Source organism: Rhinoraja longicauda, chromosome 21 (genome assembly GCF_053455715.1).
Source record: "Rhinoraja longicauda isolate Sanriku21f chromosome 21, sRhiLon1.1, whole genome shotgun sequence".
In the NCBI taxonomy this organism is placed as follows: Eukaryota; Metazoa; Chordata; class Chondrichthyes; order Rajiformes; family Arhynchobatidae; genus Rhinoraja; species Rhinoraja longicauda.
In genome coordinates, this window is record NC_135973.1 from 5,517,869 (window position 1) to 5,542,379 (window position 24,511).

Sequence of the window (24,511 nt, forward strand, 5' to 3'; positions counted from 1 at the left end):
AGCTATCTTCCACTGAGATGATTCTTCAGTCCGAGGGCCGGGGGTGGTCAGAAAGGGAGAAATCAACTCACGAAGTAAAAACAAATATTTTAATTAATCAAATGGGAAACATTTAAAAAGCGGTAGACACAAAATGCTGGAGCAACTCAGCGGGACAGGCAGCATCTCTCGAGTGAAGGAATGGGTGACATTTCGGGTCGAGACCCTTCTTCAGACTGAGAGTCACTGGAGACTGAAGAAGGGTCTCGACCCGAAACGTCGCCCATTCCTTCTCTCCAGAGATGCTGCCCGTCCCGCTGAGTTACTCCAGCATTTTGCGCCTGTCTTCTGTTTAAACCACCGTCTGCAGTTCCTTCATGCACTAAGCGTTCCACATCCTTGCGCGGTGACTTGAATTCTTCATCGTATAATTTTCCTTTTGTGGGTTTAATTTAAATATAGATCGATTTTCCTGACATCAAACGACCGAAGATCACCCCGGGGTCATCCATGTCACCGCGATATTGGACTTCAGTGTGCGTGTAGATATTAACTCCAGTTAAATGCATCACCGGCTAACTAGTGCAGGAGAGAACGAGGAGTTAGCGCTGTAAAGTATTACTGACAAATGTCCCAGTGTGGTAAACGCGGACTGCCTTTTCTCAGTGGGTTGTGTGGCAGTCCATACACAGGCAAAGGGTCGCTCCTACCTATGTACAGCCCAGTGTGCACATAAAGGGAGGGGGGGGGGGGGGTAAATGGACAAACGTGGAGAGCATACAGCGACGGGGGGGGGGGGGGAGGCACACGAGACACAAGATATCCTCAAAATGCTGGAGTAACTCATCGGGGCAGGCAGCATCTCTGGAGGAATCTCAGGCAGCATCTCTAGTTGTTAGGTTGGTCAACTCCTTGCACTGAAAGGAGTAACCACGTCTTACAGTTGCAGACAGACACAAAACGCTGGAGTAACTCAGCGGGCCAGGCAGCATCTCTGGAGAGAAGGAATGGGTGACGTTTCGGGTCGAGACCCTTCTTCAGACAGAAATGTCCTTTATACATACACCTCATTGTGGACTCTTGAAGGGTCTCGACCCGACACGTCACCCATTCCTTCTCTCCAGAGATGCTGCCTGTCCCGCTGAGTTACTCCAGCGTTTTGTGTGTCTCTTGCTATATTTAACCCGTCGTTAAAAAAAAAAATTTAAACAAAGGGCAACCTTCATTGTCACTGCCGCATTTGTTCTCTCTGGAAACTTGCGAGGGAATAAAATTTTCAAGGCCAGCTGAAAGAAATGCTCTGAGACCAGACAAGACGGGAAAGCGCGAAGATGGGTCTGAGATTGGCACAAAAAGCTGGAGGAACTCAGCGGGTCTGAGATGCTGCCTGTCCCGCTGAGTTACTCCAGCTTTCCGTGTCTATCTTCGGTTTAAACCAACATTTGCAGTTCCTTCCTGCACATGAAGACGAGTCTGACAACAGGGAAAGCGAACAAAGCTGGAGATTGCAGCCCAGCTTCGGTCGTTGCCCACGTGTTGAGTGATATGACTTGGACTGACCGCCAGGATTGTAACATTTAGTGTAAGAAGATGACTGCAGATGCTGGTACAAATCGAAGGTATTTATTCACAAAATGCTGGAGTAACTCAGCAGGTTTATATCCTATATCCTTCCTTTGTCCCGCCCCCCCTGACATCAGTCTGAAGAAGGGTCTCGACCCGAAACGTCACCCATTCCTTCTCTCCCGAGATGCTGCCTGACCTGCTGAGTTACTCCAGTATTTTGTGAATAAATACCTAGGATTGTAACATTGTTCTTTATCCACTCGCCTGCTTCGCTTCCCTCCCTCCCCTCCCTTTCCCCAATACCATTCAATTAGAGTCCCCTTGTTCCCATTTTAATTCTCCCACACTATTTATTCCCCAGTCTCCAATCTTGTTACCTCGCCTCCCATTCTCCGTTCATGCATCGAGCAGACGGTTCGGTTCATTCGCAAGGGAACAGCTCGTTTCGGACGCTTATTATTTTGTCACAGCGTGCAGAGTCTCTTTCATCCTCGGCAGTAAATCAAACGGCGCAGACAGAGACAGCGTGGAGAAAATAATCAAACACGCAGCCACCCCGCCCGTCGCCTTTCGATTTTCAGTTGGGCTTACATACTGTACCGACTCGAACCTTTCCAAAACCCTCGTTTTATTTATTTCCTCTGTAACATCGCCTTGGGTTACGATACCATTTTAAGGACCTCTCTTTTAAAAAAAAAAAAAGGGATACAAATCATGCCAAGTGCTTAATATTTTGCCAAAGGAAACACATTCAGTCTTACTGGGAAATGGATATGTTGTTTAATGTCACGTCGTCTTCCATAGTCATAGAGTCACAGAGTGATGCAGTGTGGAAATAGGCCCACACCGGTCAACAATGTCCCAGCTACACTAGTCCCACCTGCCCGTGTTTGGCCCATATCCCTCCAAACCTGTCCTGTCCATGTACCTGTCTAACTGTTTCTTAAACGTTGGGATAGTCCCAGCCTCAACTACCTCATTTGGCAGCTCGTTCCATACACCCACCACCCTCTGTGCGGAATGTCGTGGGAAATATTTGATCAAATCGTTAGCTGGGCGGCGTGTTTTCGAATCTGTAGTGTTCGTGTTTGGCCGGAGAATGTTGAATGTTGGCATTGTCATAACATTGCCATGTCACACACAAACAAACAAACCCTTGACAAGTTCGCTTCGGGTTCTCGAGCAACTGGTGGCTGTGACTGCCAATACTTCGCTCGCGTGTAAATAGCATTTAAATTATTTTTTTTAAACCCACAAAATTGCTGCTCTGGACGAGATGATCGCAGGTATTTGGATAGGCAGGAGACAACGCGGCGTTTGTTGGTTGTTTCTGAGTACAGTTATTGAGTTTAACAGTCACACAAAGAGAACCGCGTTGAATCCAAAGGGGAGGTTGTGGAAGAGTCTGTGCCGAGGTAGTTGAGGCCAGTTCATTGGCTATATTTAAGAGGGAGTTAGATGTGGCCCTTGTGGCTAAAGGGATCAGGGGGTGTGGAGAGAAGCAGGTACAGGATACTGAGTTGGATGATCAGCCATTGAATGGCGGTGCAGGCTCGAAGGGCCGAATGGCCTCCTCCTGCACCTATTGTCTATGTTTCTATGAGAACGTTAAATGCTTGCAGTGGGTTTTCAAGGTTGCACGTTGCAACTGGCCTAATTCAAGTGCATTCAAGAGAGAGCTGGATAGAGCTCTTAAGGATAGTGGAGTCAGGGGGTATGGGGAGAAGGCAGGAACGGGGGTACTGATTGAGAATGATCAGCCATGATCACATTGAATGGCGGTGCTGGCTCGAAGGGCCGAATGGCCTCCTCCTGCACCTATTGTCTGTTGTCTACTAACACAAGCGGGGGAAAGAACTGCAGACGCCTGATTTTAAACCGAAGATAGACACAAAAAAAGCTGGAGTAACTCCGCGGGCCAGGCAGCATCTCAGGAGAGAAGGAATGAGATGACATTTCGGGTCGAGACCCTTCTTCAGACTTCTCCACCCGAAATGTGACCTATTCCTTTCCACCAGAGACGCTGCCTGTCCCGCTGAGTTACTCCAGCATTTCTTCGGTCTATCTTCGGTTTAAACCAGCATCTGCAGTTCCTTCCTGCACATTTTGTGTTGATATCCATTGGCCGGGGCGATCGATTGTAAACTGATAGGGCAGCATCTGATCAGATCTGAGCCGGTTGAGGTATTTGAGGTGCGCTGCCAAAATAACACTCGCCCGAGCGTGGAGCTGGAATGTAGCAATGTGGTCAATGAGTCCCATCTGTCCATCCACTCGCTGCCCTCTCTTTGGCTGTGCGGATATATGAGGCTTGGGCTTATCTCAAGAGTACATTTTACACAACTAACACGTATTGGGATCGATTCAGAAAACTAAGCAAGTTGCCCTTCTGAACAGCAAGTGGGAAAATCAGCAGAATCTCAGTAAAGATCTTACTGGGATTGAGTTCGCAAGTCAAAGGAGGAGAAGTAGGCCATTCGGCCCATCAAGTCTACTCCGTCATTCAATCGTGGCTGACCTATCTCTCCCTCCTAACCCCATTCTCCTGCCTTCTCCCCATAACCTGACACCCGGACTAATCAAGAATCAATCAATCTATCTATCTATCTATCTATCTATCTATCTATCTATCTATCTATCTATCTATCTATCTATCTATCTATCTATCTATCTATCTATCTATCTATCTATCTATCTATCTATCTATCTATCTATCTATCTATCTATCTATCTATCTATCTATCTATCTATCTATCTACCAATCTCTCTCTCTCTCTCTCTCTCTCTCTCTCTCTCTCTCTCTCTCTCTCTCTCTCTCTCTCTCTCTCTCTCTCTCTCTCTCCCCCTCTCTCTCTCTCTCTCTCTCTCTCTCTCTCTCTCTCTCTCTCTCTCTCTCTCTCTCTCTCTCTCTCTCTCTCTCTCTCTCTCTCTCTCTTCACGCAACTGATCTCCCGCTGGCCCAGCACTTTAACTCCCCCTCCCATTCCCAGTCTGACCTCTCTGTCATGGGCCTCCTCCAGTGCCATAGTGAGGCCCGCCGGAAATTGGAGGAGCAGCACCTCATATTTCGCCTGGGCTTGCGGCCCGGTGGTATGAACGTCGACTTCTCCAACTTCAGATAGCTCCTCTGTCCCTCCCTTCCCCTCCTCCTTCCCAGATCTCCCTCTATCTTCCTGTCTCCACCTATATCCTTCCTTTGTCCCACCCCCGACATCAGTCTGAAGAAGGGTCTCGACCCGAAACGTCACCCATTCCTTCTCTCCCGAGATGCTGCCTGACCTGCTGAGTTACTCCAGCATTTTGTGTGTGTCTATCTATCTATCTATCTATCTATCTATCTATCTATCTATCTATCTATCTATCTATCTATCTATCTATCTATCTATCTATCTATCTATCTATCTATCTATCTATCTATCCATCCATCCATCCATCCATCCATCCATCCATCCATCCATCCATCCATCCATCCATCCATCCATCCATCCATCTATCTATCTATCTATCTATCTATCTATCTATCTATCTATCTATCTATCTATCTATCTATCTATCTATCTATCTATCTATCTATCTATCTATCTCTGACTTTAAAATATCCATTGGTTTGGCCTCCACAGCCATTCACAGATTTAATAGACAATAGGTGCAGGAGGAGGCCATTCGGCCCTTCGAGCCAGCACCGCCATTCAATGTGATCATGGCTGATCATTCTCAATCAGTACCCCGTTCCTGCCTTCTCCCCATACCCCCTGACTCCGCTATCCTTAAGAGCTCTATCTAGCTCTCTCTTGAATGCATTCAGAGAACTGGCCTCCACTGCCTTCTGAGGCAGAGAATTCCACAGATTTACAACTCTCTGACTGAAAAAGTTTTTCCTCGTCTCCGTTCTAAATGGCCGACCCCTTATTCTTAAACTGTGGTTCCTGGTTCTGGACTCCCCCAACATTCACCACCCCCTGACTAAAGAAATTCCTCCTCATCTCCTTTCTTTAACGTTGTGGTCCGGCACAAGAGGAAATAAATTTGTATTTTTTAAAATCGTTTTCATTTCTCTGTGTTGTACTTTCATTATATTTCGCAAGACCCCACGAAGGGGTGGGAGAGGGTCGTGTGTAGAATCCAATAACCCGTCGCTCCAGTAAAGGGTAGAGTCAACCTTTTATTGTTAACGTATTAGGAAGGAACTGCAGATGCCGGTTTAAACCGAAGACTGATACAAAACGCTGGAGTAACTCAGCGGGACAGGCAGCATCTCTCTGGAGAGAAGGAATGGGTGCCGTGTCGGGTCGAGACCCTTATTCAGACTAAGGGGACCCATTGAGTGTGAAGACGGGTCTCGACCCGAAACGTCACCCACTCCTTCAGAGATGCTGCCTGACCCATTGAGTTACTCCAGCATTTTGTGTCTCTCTCGCTATATTTAACCCGTCGTTAAATTTTTTAAAACAAAGGGCAACCTTCATTTTCACTGCCGAATTCGTTCTCTCTGGAAACTTGCGAGGGAATTAAATTTGCAAGGCAGCTGAAAGAAATGCTCTGAGACCAGACCAGTCGGGAAAGCGCGAAGATGGGTCTGAGATTGGCACAAAAAGCTGGAGGAACTCAGCGGGTCTGAGATGCTGCCTGTCCCGCTGAGTTACTCCAGCTTTCTCTGTCTATCTTCGGTTTAAACCAACATCTGCAGTTCCTTCCTGCACTGTATATTGACCAGTTCTTTTATTTTTTTTGGACAGCCGAGTCTAATCCCGTGGTAGAGGGGAGCGTCTTATTTTTGTTCTGTAAAACCCCTGCTCTCAAATCCCCTCTAATCTTCATGGTACCCGCTCCACCCCTTCCCCTAACCCCTTACACACTCACACCAGGGGCCAGAGTTTAAGAATAAGGGGTAGGCCATTTAGAACGGAGATGAGGAAAAGCTTTTTCAGTCAGAGAGTTGTAAATCTGTGGAATTCTCTGCCTCAGAAGGCAGTGGAGGCCCATTCTCTGAATGCATTCAAGAGAGAGCTAGATAGAGCTCTTAAGGATAGCGGAGTCAGGGGGTATGGGGAGAAGGCAGGAACGGGGTACTGATTGAGAATGATCAGCCATGATCACATTGAATGGCGGTGCTGGCTCGAAGGGCCGAATGACCTCCTCCTGCACCTATTGTCTATTGTTTCACACGCCAGCAGCCATGTCTGTTTGCACAAAAGCGATGTTGGACGGTGGAGTTACTGGAAATAATTCTGTGATCTCGCTGGGCGCCCTAACAACTGCATTTAAAGCGACGCACTCCGCAGATAGACTTTCCACTTAAAGAATCGCTGACCACGTAACTGTGTAGAGAGGAACTGCAGATGCTGGTTTACATTGTAGACACAACATGCTGGAGTAACTCAGCGGGACAGGCAGCATTTCTGGAGAAGGAGGAATGAGCGACGTTTGGGTCGAGGGTCTCGACCCGAAAGAAGCCTCACCCATTCCTTCTCTGCTGAGATGCTGTCTGTCCCGCTGAGTTACTCCAGCATTGTGTGTCTGCCTTCTTCAGACTGCTGGTTTAATGTGAAATTCGCACCAGCATTTTTTTTCAGCTGAAACAGTGCGCGTTCTGTTTGTCCTGTTGCTTATTCGGCTCCACTGGCTGGCGAGGGCACACAAGACTATTCGCTCAGATGGGTTAGAATGACTGTGTTTGTTCTCCATTTCATGTTCTCCCACTTCTCCCGTTCTAAGGCGGAGACGGGTTGATCTGAAGATAGGCACAAAATGCTGGAGTAACTCAGCGGGACAGGCAGCGTCTCTGCAGAGAAGGAATGGGTGACGTTTCGGGTCGAGACCCTTCTTCACCTGAGATGCTGCCTGACCTGCTGAGTTACTCCAGCACTTTGTGAATAAATACCTTCGATTTGTACCAGCATCTGCAGTTATTTTCTTATACCCTTTGGATAGAAGGAATGGGTGACGTTTCGGGTCGAGACCCTTCTTCGGATATCATTATTTCACCTCCTAGAGGTCTTTGGATAGAATTTTAGTTTAGTTAAATTTATTATTGCCACGAGCACTGAAAAGCTGGGTGCTATCCACTGTTATTCTGCACTTTGAGAATTGCCCTTTATAATTTTTCTCAATCGTTATGCAGGGAGATTTAACCTAACGTGAATTTTCCTAATTACATCATATGTTAGCGTCAGTTTTAACACCCATTTGGTGAAAGTACATTCGGCGTAAACTACATGAATAGAGTTTATTCAGTCTGAAGAAAGGTCGAGTCCCGAAACGTCACCCATTCCCTCTGTCCAGAGAGTATAAGAAAATAACTGCAGATGCTGGTACAAATCGAAGGTATTTATTCACAAAGTGCTGGAACTCAGCCTGACCTGCTGAGTTACTCCAGCACATTGTGTCTACGATAGAGTGTATTTCGTCGCTGCAGGTTAATTTTTCTAAGACACGCTTTAAGTCCCACCGGGATATTTGGATCTAAAGCGAGCCCGCAATACTCAGTAACACCCCTCCTGAAACAAGTAGATAGCCCAGCTCTGATATTTTGAATTTGTCAAGAGTGTTTTAATGTCTTAGATCGCAGATATGACAATTCAATTCTTAATTGCAAAAATGTTTTGTGAACGTCACTTTTAATCGAGTGTCATTAAAGATGCGGTTAAAACCTACAACCTTACTTAAGAGAGCGCGCTCTGTATTCCCCACCCGAGACGTCGCCTCCCAATGTCCTCCAGAGATGCCGAGTTACTCCAGCACTTTGTGCCATTTTGTATAAATCGGCACCTGCAGTTTCTTGTCTCTTAACTTTTAACAACAAAAAATATTGTGGTAATTATTAATAATTTTCGATTATTGGCTATTGATCGGCAAAACGGACGTAGTGCGTTGGAGATAGTCACCAAAAAAAATGCTGGAGTAACTCAGCGGGACAGGCAGCATCTCTTCTGGAGAGAAGGAATGGGTGAGGATTCAGAATCAGAAGAAGGGTCTCGACACGAAACGTCGCCCATCCCTTCTCTCCAGAGATGCCGCCTGTCCCGCTGAGTTACTCCAGCATCTTGTGTCTATCTTCGGTGTAAACCAGCGTCTGCACTTCCTGCTGTAACAAATGTAACCCGCTCACGGTTGAATTCGCCTCCAGTTGTTTATTGGTGAGCTTAAAACAGGCAAATAAATTTTGGAAGATGAACGTACACATGCTTTCAAGAGAGAGCTGGATAGAGCTCTTAAGGATAGCGGAGTGAGGGGGTATGGGGAGAAGGCAGGAACGGGGTACTGATTGAGAATGATCAGCCATGATCACATTGAATGGCGGTGCTGGCTCGAAGGGCTGAATGGCCTACTCCTGCACCTATTGTCTATTGTCTATACACATCGTCCGTGTATCATCCTATAACGACTGCCAGCGCAGTCCCTGTGTAGAAAATCACATCTTTAAAGGGGTATAAGAAAATAACTGCAGATGCTGGTACAAATCGAAGGCATTTATTCACAAAATGCTGGAGTCTTTAAGGAGAGGCAGTATTTTTTTTTGTTTTTACTCCACTGCTGAGCTAACTGATCTAAAGCTTCGCCGCCTCCGCGGTAACCCACGTTACAGAAAACGTCAAAACAAGATAAGGAAAAATGGTGTCACCGGCTGATTTGTTGGACCGCTGATTCATTTCATTATCTTGGTTTTATTGACTCGAAGCGGCAAAGCTGAAAACACGCCTGGTTTCGCCCAACCCAACCCTCCCCCTGCGGTTGAATGTTGAAAAGGACATTCTCGTCCACAGCGAGGAGGGGGGTAGAAAAAAATTCCCCAGCCAGTTCTCTCCGGTTGCTCTGAGCAGCCGAGAGGCGCGTTCACATGTGGCACAAAACTAAACAACGCCGGGCGATGGCCACCGAGTTAAAACAACGCGCTCACGCTTGTAACTCTCGCTTTTAGACGAAGGGCATGTTACAGAAATAAGGTAGAGGGGCGTGGAACTGCAGAGCAGATGTCGGTTTACCCCCCCCCCCTCCCCGCCCCCCCCAAAAAAGATGCAAAGTGCGGGGGTAACGCTGGATGGAGCGTTGGAATGGGAAATCTCGCAGACCGCTCCGCGCGTATTATATACGTCTAGTTGATTATTGTACGGCGACAAGATTGTTGGGCGGCGTTAGACTTGTCTTAGCGGCCATTCCACTTGTAATGTGCAGGAAGGAACCGCAGATGCCCGGTTTTACACCGAAGATACGACACAGAATGCTGGAGTAACTCAGCGGGACAGGCAGCGTCTGCGGATACAAGGAGCCCCTTCTATCCAGCGGTGCCGTCTGTTCCGCTGAGTTACTCCAGCATTTCTGTTTGTGAATCGCGTCTTTCTCTCCCCCCGAATGTGCTGGAGGACATGGGAGTGCGCTCGGTGGGTGGGTTTTTGTTTTGTTGTAAATGCGGATCGGTTGTGAACAGCGACGAATAAACAGGAGTTGCGAAGAAAAGAGCCGGCGAATAAAGACATAATTTGCAATGGCCAACCGGGCGAGATTTATTGTGCCCGTCACATCTCCGGTCGTAGGCTTTTTGAAAGGAGCACTGTTTACCAGGCAAATACCCGGGGAAATTAACTGGTTTAAATCAACGGGCGCACACATACACACACAGAGAAAATATTACGTTTACCCGAGCAAATATAAACGGCGCAAAGTAGACACTATCGATTGCATGCCAAGATTACGAAACACACACACACACACACACACACCCCTCCCCCAATCTCCAGTCGAGCAAGTTACACCAGAGACACACAAAATGCTGGAGTAACTCAGCGGGGAAGGCAGGCAGCATCGCTGGAGAGAAGGGATGGGTGACGTTTTGGGTCGAGACTGAAATATCTGAAGAAGGGTCTCGACCCGAAACGTCACCCATTCCTTCTCTCCAGAGATGCTGCCTGACCCGCTGAGTTACTCCAGCATTTGGTGTCCGTCTTCGGCGCAAACCAGCGTCTGCGGTTCCTTCCTACACAAGCCGATTTAATCTTGGTGCAAAGTTTGGGAAGGTTTAGTTTCCTTGGCGAACATCGCCTCTTTTTTTTTTTTTGCTTCTCAAGTCGAGAGATGAACGGGCGCGCACATTATTAATAAACAAGCGGAGCGTGTGGGGAAGGAACTGCGGTTGTTTGGGCTTGAACCCAAGATGGACACAAAATGCTGGGGTAACTCCAGGCGGCGTTTCTGGAGAGAAGGAAGGGGGGTCTCGACGGTTCGGGGTCGAGACTCTTCTTCAGACAAACCAAGTACAACATTTCAAACGAGTGAAGTTAGTTATGGAGACGGGAGTCGGGCCTTAGAGGCTGATTTTATTCACAAAATGCTGGAGTAACTCAGCAGGTCAGGCAGCATCTGGGGAGAGAAGGAATGGGTGTCGTTTCGGGTCGAGACCCTTCTTCAGAGGCTGAATATATATGCAGACACAAGGAACTGCAGATGCGGGTTGGTGTGGTGGGAGCAGGGAGGGGAGGGAGTTGCTGAGACATTTCGCTGCCCAAGGCAAACCCTAATTGTAAGTCGTTCCCCGGGATTGTTGTCATGCAGCCTCTGCGGTTGAATTCTGCACGGTGTGGACAGAAAGCAGACAATACTATGGTTGGGCAGATTTTCAGTGTTGATTGCCCCGCGGGGAGGTGAAAGGAGCGGGCGAACCAGGCGAAGCTCTTTAATACAAATCGCCTTTCCACTCTCTGACCTTTACTCCGTCCGCGTTCGCGCTTCAAACTTTTTGTTTTTTAAAAATCCAGAACGACCGTGCGGTATAGAAACATAGAAAATAGGTGCAGGAGTAGGCCATTCGGCCCTTCGAGCCTGCACCGCCATTCAATATGATCATGGCTGATCATCCAACTCAGTATCCCGTACCTGCCTTCTCTCCATACCCCCTGATCCCTTTAGCCACAAAGGCCACATCTAACTCCCTCTTAAATATAGCCAATGAACTGGCCTCAACTACCTTCTGTTGCAGAGAATTCCACAGATTCACCAGTCTCTGTGTGGAAAAAAAACTTTCTCATCTCGGTCCGAAAAGACTTCCCCCTTATCCTTAAACTGTGACCCCTTGTTCTGGACTTCCCCAACATCAACTCGCTAAATCAACATCACCCGCTCACAGTCCAGCCAGGACAACCGCGCTCCGAATGTGGGACCAAGAAACCGCAGATGCTGGGGAGGGAATGACAACAGAAGAGACACAGAGTGTGCTGGAGTAACTCAGCGGGCCAGGCAGAGAGAGACGAGTTTCCCCAGCCGATCTCGGGAGTTCCAGATACTGTGTTGGGGCTCGGTCTAGGGTGGGCGATATCTTGTGAGAAGTTACTTCACTTTACCCCCACCCCCTCTCCCCACCAGGTAAAAGGCACAGAAATGTGAAACCTCCAGATTCAGGTATTTATTTCACAAAATGCTGGAGTAACTCAACGGGTCAGGCAGCATCTCAGGAGAGAAGGAATGGGCGACGTTTCGGGTCGAGACCCTTCTTAATGCAGACTGATGAAGGGTCTCGACCCGAAACGTCGCCCATTCCTTCTTTCCCGAGATGCTGCCCGACCCACTGAGTTACTCCAGCATTTTGTGTAATAAACACCTTCGATTTGTACCGGCATCTGCAGTAATTTTCTTACACCTCCAGATTCAGGGACAGTTCCTTCCCAGCTGTTTGTTGTCCGGACTGATCACAGCTCAGTTTATTAACATTATCCCAACTGAACCACCCCACCACAACCAGAACTACTGCTATCTACCTCAACGGTGACCCTCGGACTATCCGAAATCGGACTTTGCTTGCTTTACCTTGCACTAAACGTTATTCCCTTATCGTCTTATTTATTCGCTGTAAATGGCTCGGTTGTAATAATGTTTTATCTTACCGCTGGCTGGCTAGCACGCAACAAAAAGCTTTTCAGTGTACCTCGGTACAAGCGACTATAAACTGAACTGACACGTTTTATCAGTTTAACCGAACATTCGAGGTACGTATTATTTTATATTCATTGCATGCGTTTGGAGCCAAGGACAATGACGTGGCAAAACTACAAGAAAATGCTCTGCCTCAGAAGACAGTGGAGGCCGATTCACTGGATGCATTCAAAAGAGAGTTAGATAGAGCTCTTAGGGCTAGCGGAATCAGGGGGTATGGGGAGAAAGGCAGGAACGGGGTACTGATTGTGGACGATCGGCCATGATTTCTGTCTTAAAACTGTTACAATTTGTCTCGTTGTGTTGTTGTTGTTTAAACTAATTAAATTATTGCATCGTATGGGAGGCGCATTCCCAATCTCGTTGTACAATGACAATAAAGATATATAAGAAAATAACTGCAGATGCTGGTACAAATCGAAGGTATTTATTCACAAAATGCTGGAGTAACTCAGCGGGTCAGGCAGCATCTCGGGAGAGAAGGAATCAGTCTGAAGAAGGGTCTCGACCCGAAACGTCACCCATTCCTTCTCTCCCGAGATGCTGCCCGACCTGCTGAGTTACTCCAGCATTTTGTGAATAAATACCTTCGACAATAAAGATATATTGTATTGTATTGTATGATCACAGTGAATGGCGGTGCTGGTTCAATGGGCCGAATGGCCTCCTCCTGCACCTATTTTCTATGTAACTCTTCCGTCTCTTTACAAAATAAAAAGGAAAATATCACCGACCGCATTTTAAAATTGTCCGATTGAAAAGATTTGCTATATTTGCCAATATTTTCTATTTCAAACATTTAACGCGGTTTCTTTTTTGTTCCCCACCCGGCGATCTTGTTGGTACTGTGGGCATTTTAACAAAAAAAAATCATCGATTAAGTCGTAATATTACTGCTGAGGTGACCCGTTGTCTTGTCAAATACATTTCATTGTACCCTGTGCCAAATACATTTATAAAAATAATAAATATAATAATCTTTTCGCGGTAAACTGGCGCGATACATTTTAATCGCGGACTGGATGAAATATTAAAAAATATATTATCAAGTCAAAGCGACTGTGCAATCTTTATTTTTCTCTCCCTGGCTCTCTTGATACACGCTTTGTCACAGGGAGAGACAGAGAGACAGACAGAGAGAGGCAGAGAGATACACAGAGGGAGAGGAACAGAGAGAGAGACAGAGAGAGGGAGGCAGAGAGAGAGAGAACGCATCACACAAAGCTGTAAACACCACACCGACCAGCAATGAACGCACGATAGATCAGTTCAAACAAAACATAGTGAAAAATGTCCATCTTACAACCAATCCACAAACGGCTTTCCCCACACAAGTTAAAAAAATAAACCCCCGAAAGTTAAAACGTTTCGCATGTTGGAAGCAGAACGTCCAGTTTTCGGACGGGGATCACTTTGTGACTTTTGTGTGTGTGTGTGTGTGTGTGTGTGTGTGTGTGTGTGTGTGTGTTGGGGGGGGATATAATTTCCTCTGCTCTCTCCCCCTCCCCATCGCTGTTCACCCGGTTCAGTGTTGTGAGCGACTCTCTCCCGTGCTGCCTGACCCGCTGAGTTGCTCCAGCATTTTGTGTCTACCCTCTCTCTCGCGAAGGCTCTTGTAGAGATGGGTGGAGGGGAAATGCTGGAGAATCGTCTGTGCAGAGAGAGAGGGGGGGGGGGGGGGGGAGAGAGGGAGAGAAGGGGAGAGAGATAGATAGAGAGAGTGAGGGAGGGGGAGAGAGAGAGATAGGGAGATAGATAGAGGGAGAGAGAGTGGGGGAAGAGAGAGGGGAAAGGAGGGAGAGAGAGAGAGGGGGGGGGAGGGAGAGAGAGAGAGAGTGGGGGGAAAGAGAGGGAGAGAGAGAGGGGGAGGGAGAGAGAGAGAGAGTGGGGGGAAAGAGAGGGAGAGAGAGAGAGTCGCGGTGCCCGCAATCTCTCCCCACCCACCCTCCTCCCTTTGTACACAACCTCAACGCGTTGCAAAAAGCTGTGACCGCGGCTGCCTGATTTCCCTGCCTAAATATTGATTCAATTGCGTTAATCGTCCTCGCAGCTTCTCCCCCCTCCCCCCCCCCCCTCCCGGACTGGTGGAGCAGGTTGGGGAGAGTCGATAAATGTCGATCGCCGACCCAACCCGCATTCCAGCACTTTTGCTAATCCTACCCCCCACCCCCACCACTCAATGTTGTCTCATCTACAACCTTCGCCGAGCAGTGAATGACTTTGAATTCGCCCGCAAGGGACCTTCGTTTTTAGCTGCGGAAAAAAAAATCTATATATAAACGTGAAAGTTATTTGTAAGGTATTGCAGGGGGGGGGGGGGGGGGGGGGTGGGTGTGGAGGAGTGGGGGTGGGGTGAGGGGTGGGCCGCATTGTACAAGTTGGGAGAAGGCCACCTTTTAAAAATATATATCCCTTTCGCAAACGGCGCGTTTCTCCCCGTCCCCATCGCCCTGCCACGTGTTATTAACGTCTAGCGAGGGGCGGCAGAAAATCCATTTGCCAGCAAAACTAACTCCACCGAGCGCCCGTCAGTCACGTAAGCAACGCTGTTTACCCAGGCTACGCTCAGCGAGTATTGAAAAGAAAAACCTTCAACTCAAGGTCGAACTCGCAACCAAATCGCTGCATAGAAAACATTTGGCACAATAAATATAGCCCGGTAACCTTGCAGGCTGCAGTTTACCCTTCATTAGGCACTGCTCAAATATGGCTCCCAGCTGACTTAAAGAGAGTGTTATTATTTTTTTATATATATACACATCAGTCTGAAGAAGGGTCTCGACCCGAAACGTCACCCATTCCTTCTCTCCCGAGATGTTGCCTGACCTGCTGAGTTACTCCAGCATTTTGTGAATAAATACCTTCACCAGCATCTGCAGTTATCTTCTTATATATATATATATATATATAATATATATATATATATATAATATATACATACATACATATGTAAACGTGGAATCACACAGCCAATTTTTCATCCGCACAAACATGACGCACTTTAAAGAGATCAATTAAAGCATCAGGCGGGCGAGTGGTAATCTCGATTATTGAACAGAAATGAAGTTTGGAAATAAATTACAACCGCCGATTGTGGATCTAATCGCGCACACTACCGAACACACAAAGACACAGCCACAGCTCGTTATTAACCGGGTGATTTATCGTTATACATACCTAATCACGCTACAGCTTCGTGTCGCTTGCCAGTGTATTAAACAATGAGTCACACACTGGACAAAGCCGAAGGGGGGAGGGAAGGTGGGGGGGAGAGAAACAAACAAAAAGGCAAATAACGCCGTGCTAAATGCAACCAATTGTCTTTAAAAAAATTAGAGAATTCCTTGCACAAAGAATCCGCGGTAGAGCCGTTGCATCTAATTACAACACGAAGCGTTCATTTCTGGATTTAGTAGGCAATATATATATATATACAGCCGCATTTTGTTTTTCCATTAGAGCAGAAAGGAAAAGGGGGGCAAAGAAAATAAGTTGGAAGGAAGCTGTCAGTCATTACTGCTTCATTGATCATTCAAAATCTTCTGCATTCTGCTGCTGCTATCAGTCAATCCTTAATTGTCCACCCCCCCCCTCTCTGGGCGTCTCTCTCCCCTCTGGGCGTCTCTCTACCTCCCTCTCCCCCCCCCCCCCCCTCCTCTCTCTCTCTTTCTCCCCCCCTCTCTCTCTTTCTTCCCCCTCTCTCTCTTTCTCTTCCCTCTCTCTCTCTCTCTCTCTCTCTCTCCCTCTCCCAACCTCCCTCTATCTCGGTTCCCGTCGCCAATTTGAGACAAACACAAAGCGGACTAGTCCTTCAGAAGTAGCATTTCTTTCATTCGCGGCGCGCTAGTGTCTGGCTGTGTGTATGTGTGTGAGAGAGAGAGGGAGGGAGTGAGAGAGAGAGGGAGGGAGAGAGTGAAAGAGAGTGAAAGAGAGGGAGGGAGGGAGGGAGTGAGAGAGAGGGAGGGAGTGAGTGAGAGAGTGAGAGAGAGAGCGAAGGAAGGAGGGAGAAAGAGAGGGAGGAGAGAGAGAGGTAGGGAGAGGGGGAGGGAGAGAGGAAGGGAGAGGAAGGGAGAGAGAAAGGGAGAGAGAAAGAGGGAGAGAGAGAGAGGAAAGGAGGGAGAGAGGGGAAGGGAGAGAGAGAGGAAGGGAGAGGGAGAGAGAGGTAGGGAGCGAGAGAGGAAGGGAGGGGGAGAGGGGAAGGGAGAGGGAGAGCGGGGCTGCTACATGCATGCAGACGCCTGTTCCCGGCGCTGGGGAGCTCATTACTAGTGCGCTCCCTTTCCCTTGTGTTGGGGAGGGAGGGAGGGGGAGCTTGAAACCGCCGGGGAAAAAACAGCGGTGGGGAGCCTGGAAACCGCCGCCAGATTCTGATTACTATTTTGATCATTCAAGAAGTGGGTGGGGGGGGGGGACCTGGAAACCGTGCCACACGGCGCCCATTGTCGTCCTTGCGAGGGGCGCCTGGAAACCGCCGCGTGTTGCCCCGGGCCCGGGAAAAAACGGGTCCTGAGGGGCAGCCGCCCGGACCAATCGGCCGGGTATTGACACGGGATGATTGGCAGGGGGGCGGGCGCTGGTGGAACAATGTGAGCTTCATTGCAAACACACTTTGCAAGACTGGGCAGAGTTGAAAGAGAGGGGGGGGGTTTATTTTTTAGTGTTTTTTTTCTGTTTCTGCACGTCCATTTCAGAAATTTTGCCTTCTTCGCCACCTCAATCCTCTATTAAAGTAAACTGGAGGGGAGAGAGGAGGAAGGGGAAGGAGAGGAGGAAGGGGAAGGAGAGGAGGAAGGAGGGGGGAGAAAGAGGAAAGAGAAAACAAATATCCACTTAGCTGTCTGCACCGTCCACAAACGTGAGTAAAGTTTTGCACCTAACGCACTATAGTCTGGGGTAATCAACCGTGCTTGTAAGACGTGAAGTAATGGGAAGGCGCGCAAACCGTGAAAAACATTTATTCTCGGCGCACTCGCACAAGTTTGGATTGGAAATTGAGATTCTCCAGAACACTGGACATTACTGGAACAGAGGTGGGATTGTTACATATATATATACATATATATATATATACACACACACACACACACACACACACATACACACACACACACACACACATACACACACACACACACATGTATATATATATATATATATATCATTGCTGTCTAACTCTTAACTGAAGTTAGACCGGATCTTTTGTAACTGCAAGTTTAGAGGTTCATTGCCATTCGCCTTTTTAAACAAAAAAACGAAAATAAATAGATTCATTTTTCATTTTTATTGCTTAAAAAAAAGATTAGAAGTGAAAAATAACCAAGCCTCGACCAATTAGTGGGCTCTGTGTTTTTTTATCCGGGAGAACAGATTTCTCTTATTTTCCACGCAAGACTGGGATTGCAATCGCGACTACGTTCTTTGAACAAATGTCTGTTTTTAATTAAAAGCAAGGTTTAAACCATTTCAAGAACGGCTGGCCAAAGGTTAGATGCAGAAACATAGCTCTTAAAAGGGTAGGGTTGGCAAATGTTCTCGACAATACACAAATCTTCAATTCTCACCGAAGATGTTATTAATGTCTGTTTGCGTTGCAGTACATTTCGGGATGACTAGCTGACGAGTTTTAGGGATCTTTGCCTTTCGCATTTACATGTTTCGGCATGTTTTCAACGTCGCGTTTTCAGTAAAAGAACAGGCACTGCTGGTGTGATTGAACTTGGTATTTTAGAGCCTGCAAAATTACCTCCCCCCACCCCCAATTTTTTTTTTCAAAATGTTGAAACAATTATAGGCTTCAACGAGGAAAGAAAATCGGTCGATTGTATTGAATGAAACTTAGAAATTGAAATGGTTTAATTAGAGAAAAGAGGGGGGGGGGGGGGGGGAGTAAATAGAATAGGAAAATAACTGCAGATGCTGGTACAAATCGAAGGTATTTATTCACAAAATGCTGGAGTAACTCAGCAGGTCAGGCAGCATCTCAGGAGAGAAGGAATGGGTGACGTTTCGGGTCGAGACCCTTCTTCAGACTGATCAGACTGTGGGGAAAGTAGAATGTTATTTTAAACCCTATTCGTGCTCAGTACCGCTGGGCGAGGGTGACCGAGCCAAAAGTAAAGACTAATCCAACCTACGTCTGATTTTAGATATTTCATTTGAATTATTGAATCTGACTATGTAAAATGTAGATTTGAACGTCTCAAAAGACGCTCGTTTTGTGCAGTATTTTTTTTTTAAAAACCCAAACAGAATATAATCAGCTATAATGTTGAGTCTTGGCTGAGTTTTTCCCCCATAACCAGCCGTTACTCTAGCTAGCTTTTCTTTCTCGCTAGATGCTAACAGTGACAATTGTTTATCGTCGGTTAAAAATATAGATGGATGGATTTTCCCGAATTGGAAATCCTCGCGGGTTGCTTTTTTTCTGCCGTCGAGCGGGCATTAAGAATTGTACCATAAGCAATATTCAGTGTTCTCGACCAGTCGGTATGATATGCCTTGCGCGTTCGGGATACACTCGCTCAAAGAAATGGCAGGCAGAAACTGAACTCGATGATTAAGCAGTTGTTTACAAAAAAAGGACGAGTTGGCGCTTAAGTAAAACTGTATGGCCGGAGCTACAACCCAGACTTAAATCACAATTTCTATTTTTAACGAGTCATGAGCTGAATATGAACTCGATGCTCAAAAGAGGAAATGTTTTTTTTTTTAGTTTACCCTGAAATAATAATGTAATTTCCCTCCCACCGTGTTAAAAAAAAAAAAAAAAGTGTTTATATTGGGGGTTGAGTCGTTGCATGGGAATGCTGCTAAAAGATAGATTTGATGTGTGTTTTTTTAAATTAATGTACTGAATATGTTGGAGTAACGTCTGTTTTCTCTTGTGTTTTTTTTGCACAGATGCCTTTCAGAATGGCTCACACGAAGCACGAAGATAGGCTTGTAAATATTGGGACTGTCTAGTAGCCCGAATTAAAACAGGAGGGATTCGTCTTTAGAAGCGGATTTGAAAAGGGATCGCCTTGGCTTGATTATGGATGGGAGAGATTTTGGGCGCCACCGACCAGTTCACGTCCCGTCTCCTCTGTTGACGGGGTTGGGTATGGAGGCGCATAGGCTCGGGTCGCCGAGCGCCAGGATGGTTTCCACGGCCGGTCATCTTAGCACGGCGCTTCTCCCCCCGGGAAAGTACCTCTCCTCGCCGGTTTCGGTTCACGGGCACTCGGGTAAGTGAGAACCATCTCTTCGCCCTGTCGTTTCTAAGAGTCTTGTGCGCGGTAAACAAGGACAATGTAACGCGCGTTGCAGCCATCTTAGATGTGGACTGAGGAATTGTGTATTGTGTTTGTGTGTGGGGATACAAATGATTTCTCAACACCACCAGAGTTTGCCGGGTGTAAGACAGTGCTTCCATTGATGGGAGAGAAGGCAACCTTGCGGGTTGTAAGGATTTTAAAAAGTTTGCTTAGAAGTTCTGTAAACTTTATTTTAGCCAAACGATGCACCGATTTAGTACGTAAACTGTGGCAGCATTTAATAATCATACTTAGGGGGGGAAATGTCCTATATGTAAGATCCAATCGACTGTGGTTCTGTGTCGTTTGAACCTTTTATTTAACGTTAAACGCATTCGAAGTGGGGTTTTCGTCCTGTAAAGACGACGGGGGTAATGTTTTCACTCGATGCTTAGAATCAACACGGGGCAAGGAAGGCGAGAAACAGTGAACAATGCAGAATGTAACGATGTAAATGCCCTTCCCCGGGAGCTGGTCGCTCGGTGCTCAGCGAGGGGCACTTTGCAGCTGAGTTGTGGCAATCTCGCTGGAGTCTTTAGCTTTAATTAAATTGCCCGATGCCGATGGAAAGAAAAAAGGGTCGGAAAGGCGTATAGATTACATATATAAACGTAACATTGCACCGAGCCCGGTTCAGTCAGCGTTTCACAAGCTCCATGTCGCGTGGTATTTATTAGAAATAGTTGTGGCTGAGGTCACATCGTAGCTGGGGTGACTTTTCGGTTCCTATTTTAGAACCGTGAGGTTTTTTTTTTCACGGACGAGACGAGAAACGTGTTCCCCACCCCCCACCCCCACCCCCTGTACCTGACATTAATCCCAATGTGAATTGGAGGTGAGATTTCAGCGTTTGGTTCGTGTCGGCCAGTGCGGGCCGATTTTCTGTGCACCTAACTAAAATAACAGCGCGGTTCGGAGTGGAAAAAGAGTGTGTGTGTTGGGGGGGGGGGGGGGGGGGGGCACACATAGTCGTATACCACCCCACCCCCTCCCCATAGCCGAATGAAGATAGATAACATGGTGTGGAAGAGGAGGTAAAAAAAACAATTGCAGTGAAAATCGAGTGGTCAAAGCAGCAATCCGAATGGATGGGAATTTAACTCGGAATAAACTGCGATTTCAAACTACTCTTCCCGGGGTTAATTGGAACCGATATTCGCTCCTTTGTCTAAAGGCGCTTATTCTAATTCCCCGTAAATGGCCCTCTTTTTGCATGTAAATGCGAAAAAGGACTGACCGCGGCTAAAAGACACAAGACCGCGCATTTTTTTTTTGCCGCTTGGGTGGAAAAGATAATTTTCAGACAGAAAAGTTTTTTTGTGTTTTTTTTTGCCATGAGCTTTTTGCCAGTGCTGGCGAGGAATTGTGCTGGTGAGATGGGTCGCCATTTCTCAGACGTGTCTCCTTGTGCTAACAGGGGAAACTTAACTGAAAAGAGCGCATTCCAAAATAAAAACAACACACACACGCAAAAACGGCGGAGATGTGGACGTTGTGTGTGTGTTTGATAAAGGATAGTGGGTGTCGGTGCCGGGGAGCTTCTGTGAAGAGTCCTCGCCAACGGGTTAAAAATTCATTGTAAATGTTTCTCGTGGTTGATGCGCCTAGCTGGCTCCTTATCACCCCCCCCCCCCCCCCTATGTCCCTCAAGCATGGAAATCGTCTGACATTCGCACTTGTTCAGAGTGATTAGAAATGCGCAGATTGAAAGTACACCTTTGTGTGTGTGTGTGTGGGGGGGGGGGGTAGGAAAGAAAGGCTCGTGGAGAAAGAGAGGGAGAGAGAGAGAGAGAGAGAGAGAGAGGGAGGGAGAGGGAGAGAGAGCAGACATGACATTTGCCAACCTACATTCATTTACTGGTATAAGTGTATCTAACTATATGTTTAGGCGGCACGGCACCAAATGATTTGCAAGGCTCGTGGAGAAAGAGAGAGAGAGAGAGTGAGAGAGAGAGGGAGAGAGAGAGAGGGAGAGAGGGAGCAGACATGACATTTGCCAACCTACACTCGTTTACCGGTACAAGTGTATCTAACTATATGTTTAGGCGGCCTGGCACAAAATGATTTGCAAGCTGTTGGCTGGTACCTAAAGTCTATGGCGGAACGGTACGTCCACCTTGAGATTGAATTATGGTTAATATTTCAGAGAGGTCCTCGGTTCATTTTAGATCATTAACTGTTTGCTGTCAGACCATCGCCGCCGCCTGACGGCAACTGGCCACAGTTTCAAGAAGTGGTCCGTCTCATTATCAATAAGAGACCTTTTTTTCTCTGTTAGTTTCAATTCCCCCCCACCCCCACCCCCCCCCCCCCTCTCTATCTACAGCCCCCCTTGGTTGCTCTGCCACGTTAATCCGCTCCCTCCAACTCTGCCCCAGTAATACCAGTCTCACTGTAGTTTTAATGCATGTAATAATCACCGGCTGCTGTGTTGTTGGGGGGTGGGGGGGAGACGACGACGGTACTCCGGGTTCGGTCCAAGCCCTTGTGCAAACGGCGTCAATCCCCGGTTTAAACACATTGCGAGAGATAAGACGTATAAGAAAATAACTGCAGATGCTGGTACAAATCGAAGGTATTTATTCACAAAGTGCTGGAGATAAGACCTTGTGTGCTCAGCTCTGAGGCACTTACTCGGGTGGTGAACGGTGCAATAGGAATGTACATACTAACGTGCAGCGAATTATTTAAGCGTGGGTTAAAATAAAAACGAAGTTAAATATATATTTTTAACGTGGCCGGCTGAATCGCCCGGCACATGGACTTTAATTTGAAACTTATGTGTCGGGAGGCAAGGCCAACAAATTGATTCCCATTTCTATTTCCAATTCTGAAAGGATTCCTATTTTCGCTCCTTGTTATGGACTAAATAGGTTGCTGGCCAAACCCACCACACAGATAACACAGTCGGCAGTTAAAGTGTTAATATTCAGTGTTCCGATTGTACCACCGTGTCTTACAGGGGGGAAAAAAAATGTTCATTTCGACAGATATTTCGTAATCATTCGACTAAGTGAGACCGGATTTAAAGTTTTCAGTTGAACTATTGCTGGGAGTTTCGCAGTCCACATGTACAGTCGCATTACCTTAATGAGTTTTTAAAATATTAAATTATGGAGAGCTGTTTCAAGTTTCTGCTAAAGAATTCGTCATTGGAAGCTGCCGGTGCTTTACAATTAACAATGCCTGCCCGCGTTTATTTTAGTCGACAACGGGAGAGGTTTAAAACGAGTTGGGGATTGAGCTCGGAATTGTCACAGTTTGGACTGAAACGCGGGCACGTCGCTGGCGAGAAAAATACATTTAAAAACAAAACCCACACAACCAAGAAGGATCTCGACCCGAAACGTCACCCACTCCTTCTCTCCAGAAATGCTGCCTGTCTCGCTGAGTTACTCCAGCTTTTATTTTGTGTGTCCATCTTCGGTATAAGCAGTTCCTTCCCAACACACGAAAGAACACGAAAAGCAAGATATGTTTGGTGCGAGAGGAAGGTTTAAATGGAGCGAAATGCTAAAAGCATAACATCTGCGCGAAGAGACTTAGACAGGTGGGGAGGGTAGGTCCGAATTTCTGGTGAACTACTCAGACTTTACTCCAGCTTTTGTGTGTCTTATCTTCGGTTTAAACCAGCGTCTGCAGTTCCTTCCCCGCACAAGAGTATTTGAACATTTGTTGGCAAGGTGAGACCAGACGGTGGCTTTTTAGCATTGCAGGAGAAAATAGAGCTAAAAGCTCCAAAACTTTGCATTTAGACAAGGCAGCGTTTGAAATGGTTGTGGCGCAGGTTCCAGTCTTCACACACACACACACACACACACACACGCACACACACACCACACACACACACACACACACACACACACACACACTCACCCCACACACACACACACACCACACACACACAAACTCACCCCACACACACACACAAACTCACCCACACACAAACAAACTCACCCCCCACAAACACACACCACACACGCACACACACACACCCCACACCTCCGCGCCTTTGCAAAGCACCACGTTAACTAACTAGTACCACACTACTCCGAATTCTGTCCCCCGTCACCGTCACTAGAAGTCCACAGAAGGCTGTAACCGAATCTACACATCTCGCATGTCGTGTCTATATTAAAACAGAAAGGCTTATTGGAGCGAGCGGGCTGTGTGAAGCCGCTGCCATCATCCCCGTGTTCTGTTTCTCACTAATGAGTTCTTGGGCATTTCAAACATTAAACGGCGGCTCCCCCCCCACCCCCCCCCCCCCCCTCCTTTTTCAGTCCCCCGCCTTTTTAAGAAGCACTGGATTGAAAAGTTGGAATTGGAAATTCGACCCTGCGATCTTAGATGGACCCGCGGAGACCCGAGGGCGAGCAGACACGGGTATTGCTTGTGCGAGCGGGGGTCGTAATGCTGAGGGAGGGGGGGTTCAAAGGTGTAGCGTTTGACCAACCCTCCTTGAAGAAGGGTCTCGACCCGAAACGCCACCCATTCCTTCTCTCCCAAGATGCTGCCTGACGCGCTGAGTTACTCCAGCATTTTGTGAATAAATTCCTTGAAGGTGGTGCGTTAGGATTAAGGTTAGGGTTAGGGTGGGGAAGGGTCTCGACCCGAAACGCCACCCATTCCTTCTCTCCTGAGATGCTGCCTGTCCCGCTGAGTTACTCCAGCGTTGTGTGTCTACCTTTGAAGGTAGTGGAGTTGGACCAAGGACCAAGACACGAACGAAGGACCAAGACACGAAAACC

The 24,511-nt window shown here is 47.2% G+C and overlaps 1 protein-coding gene across 5 annotated transcripts in view; it reads left to right on the forward strand.

The window, feature by feature from the left end:
* Positions 1 to 16,932: 16,932 nt before the first annotated feature.
* The window catches only part of tnrc18 (trinucleotide repeat containing 18), a 168,694-nt gene continuing 161,115 nt past the window's right edge, over positions 16,933 to 24,511 (forward strand). For 3 of the 5 annotated variants that reach the window (XM_078417645.1, XM_078417649.1, XM_078417648.1), the window contains exons 1-2: positions 16,933 to 17,320; positions 19,366 to 19,691. In XM_078417645.1, the coding sequence (XP_078273771.1) occupies positions 19,499 to 19,691 (193 nt within the window). In that variant the 5' untranslated portion in view covers positions 16,933 to 17,320; positions 19,366 to 19,498. Of the gene's footprint in view, positions 17,321 to 17,365; positions 17,496 to 18,837; positions 18,952 to 19,365; positions 19,692 to 24,511 lie in introns of those variants that run through there. The other 2 variants (XM_078417646.1, XM_078417647.1) reach the window with 2 other exon arrangements.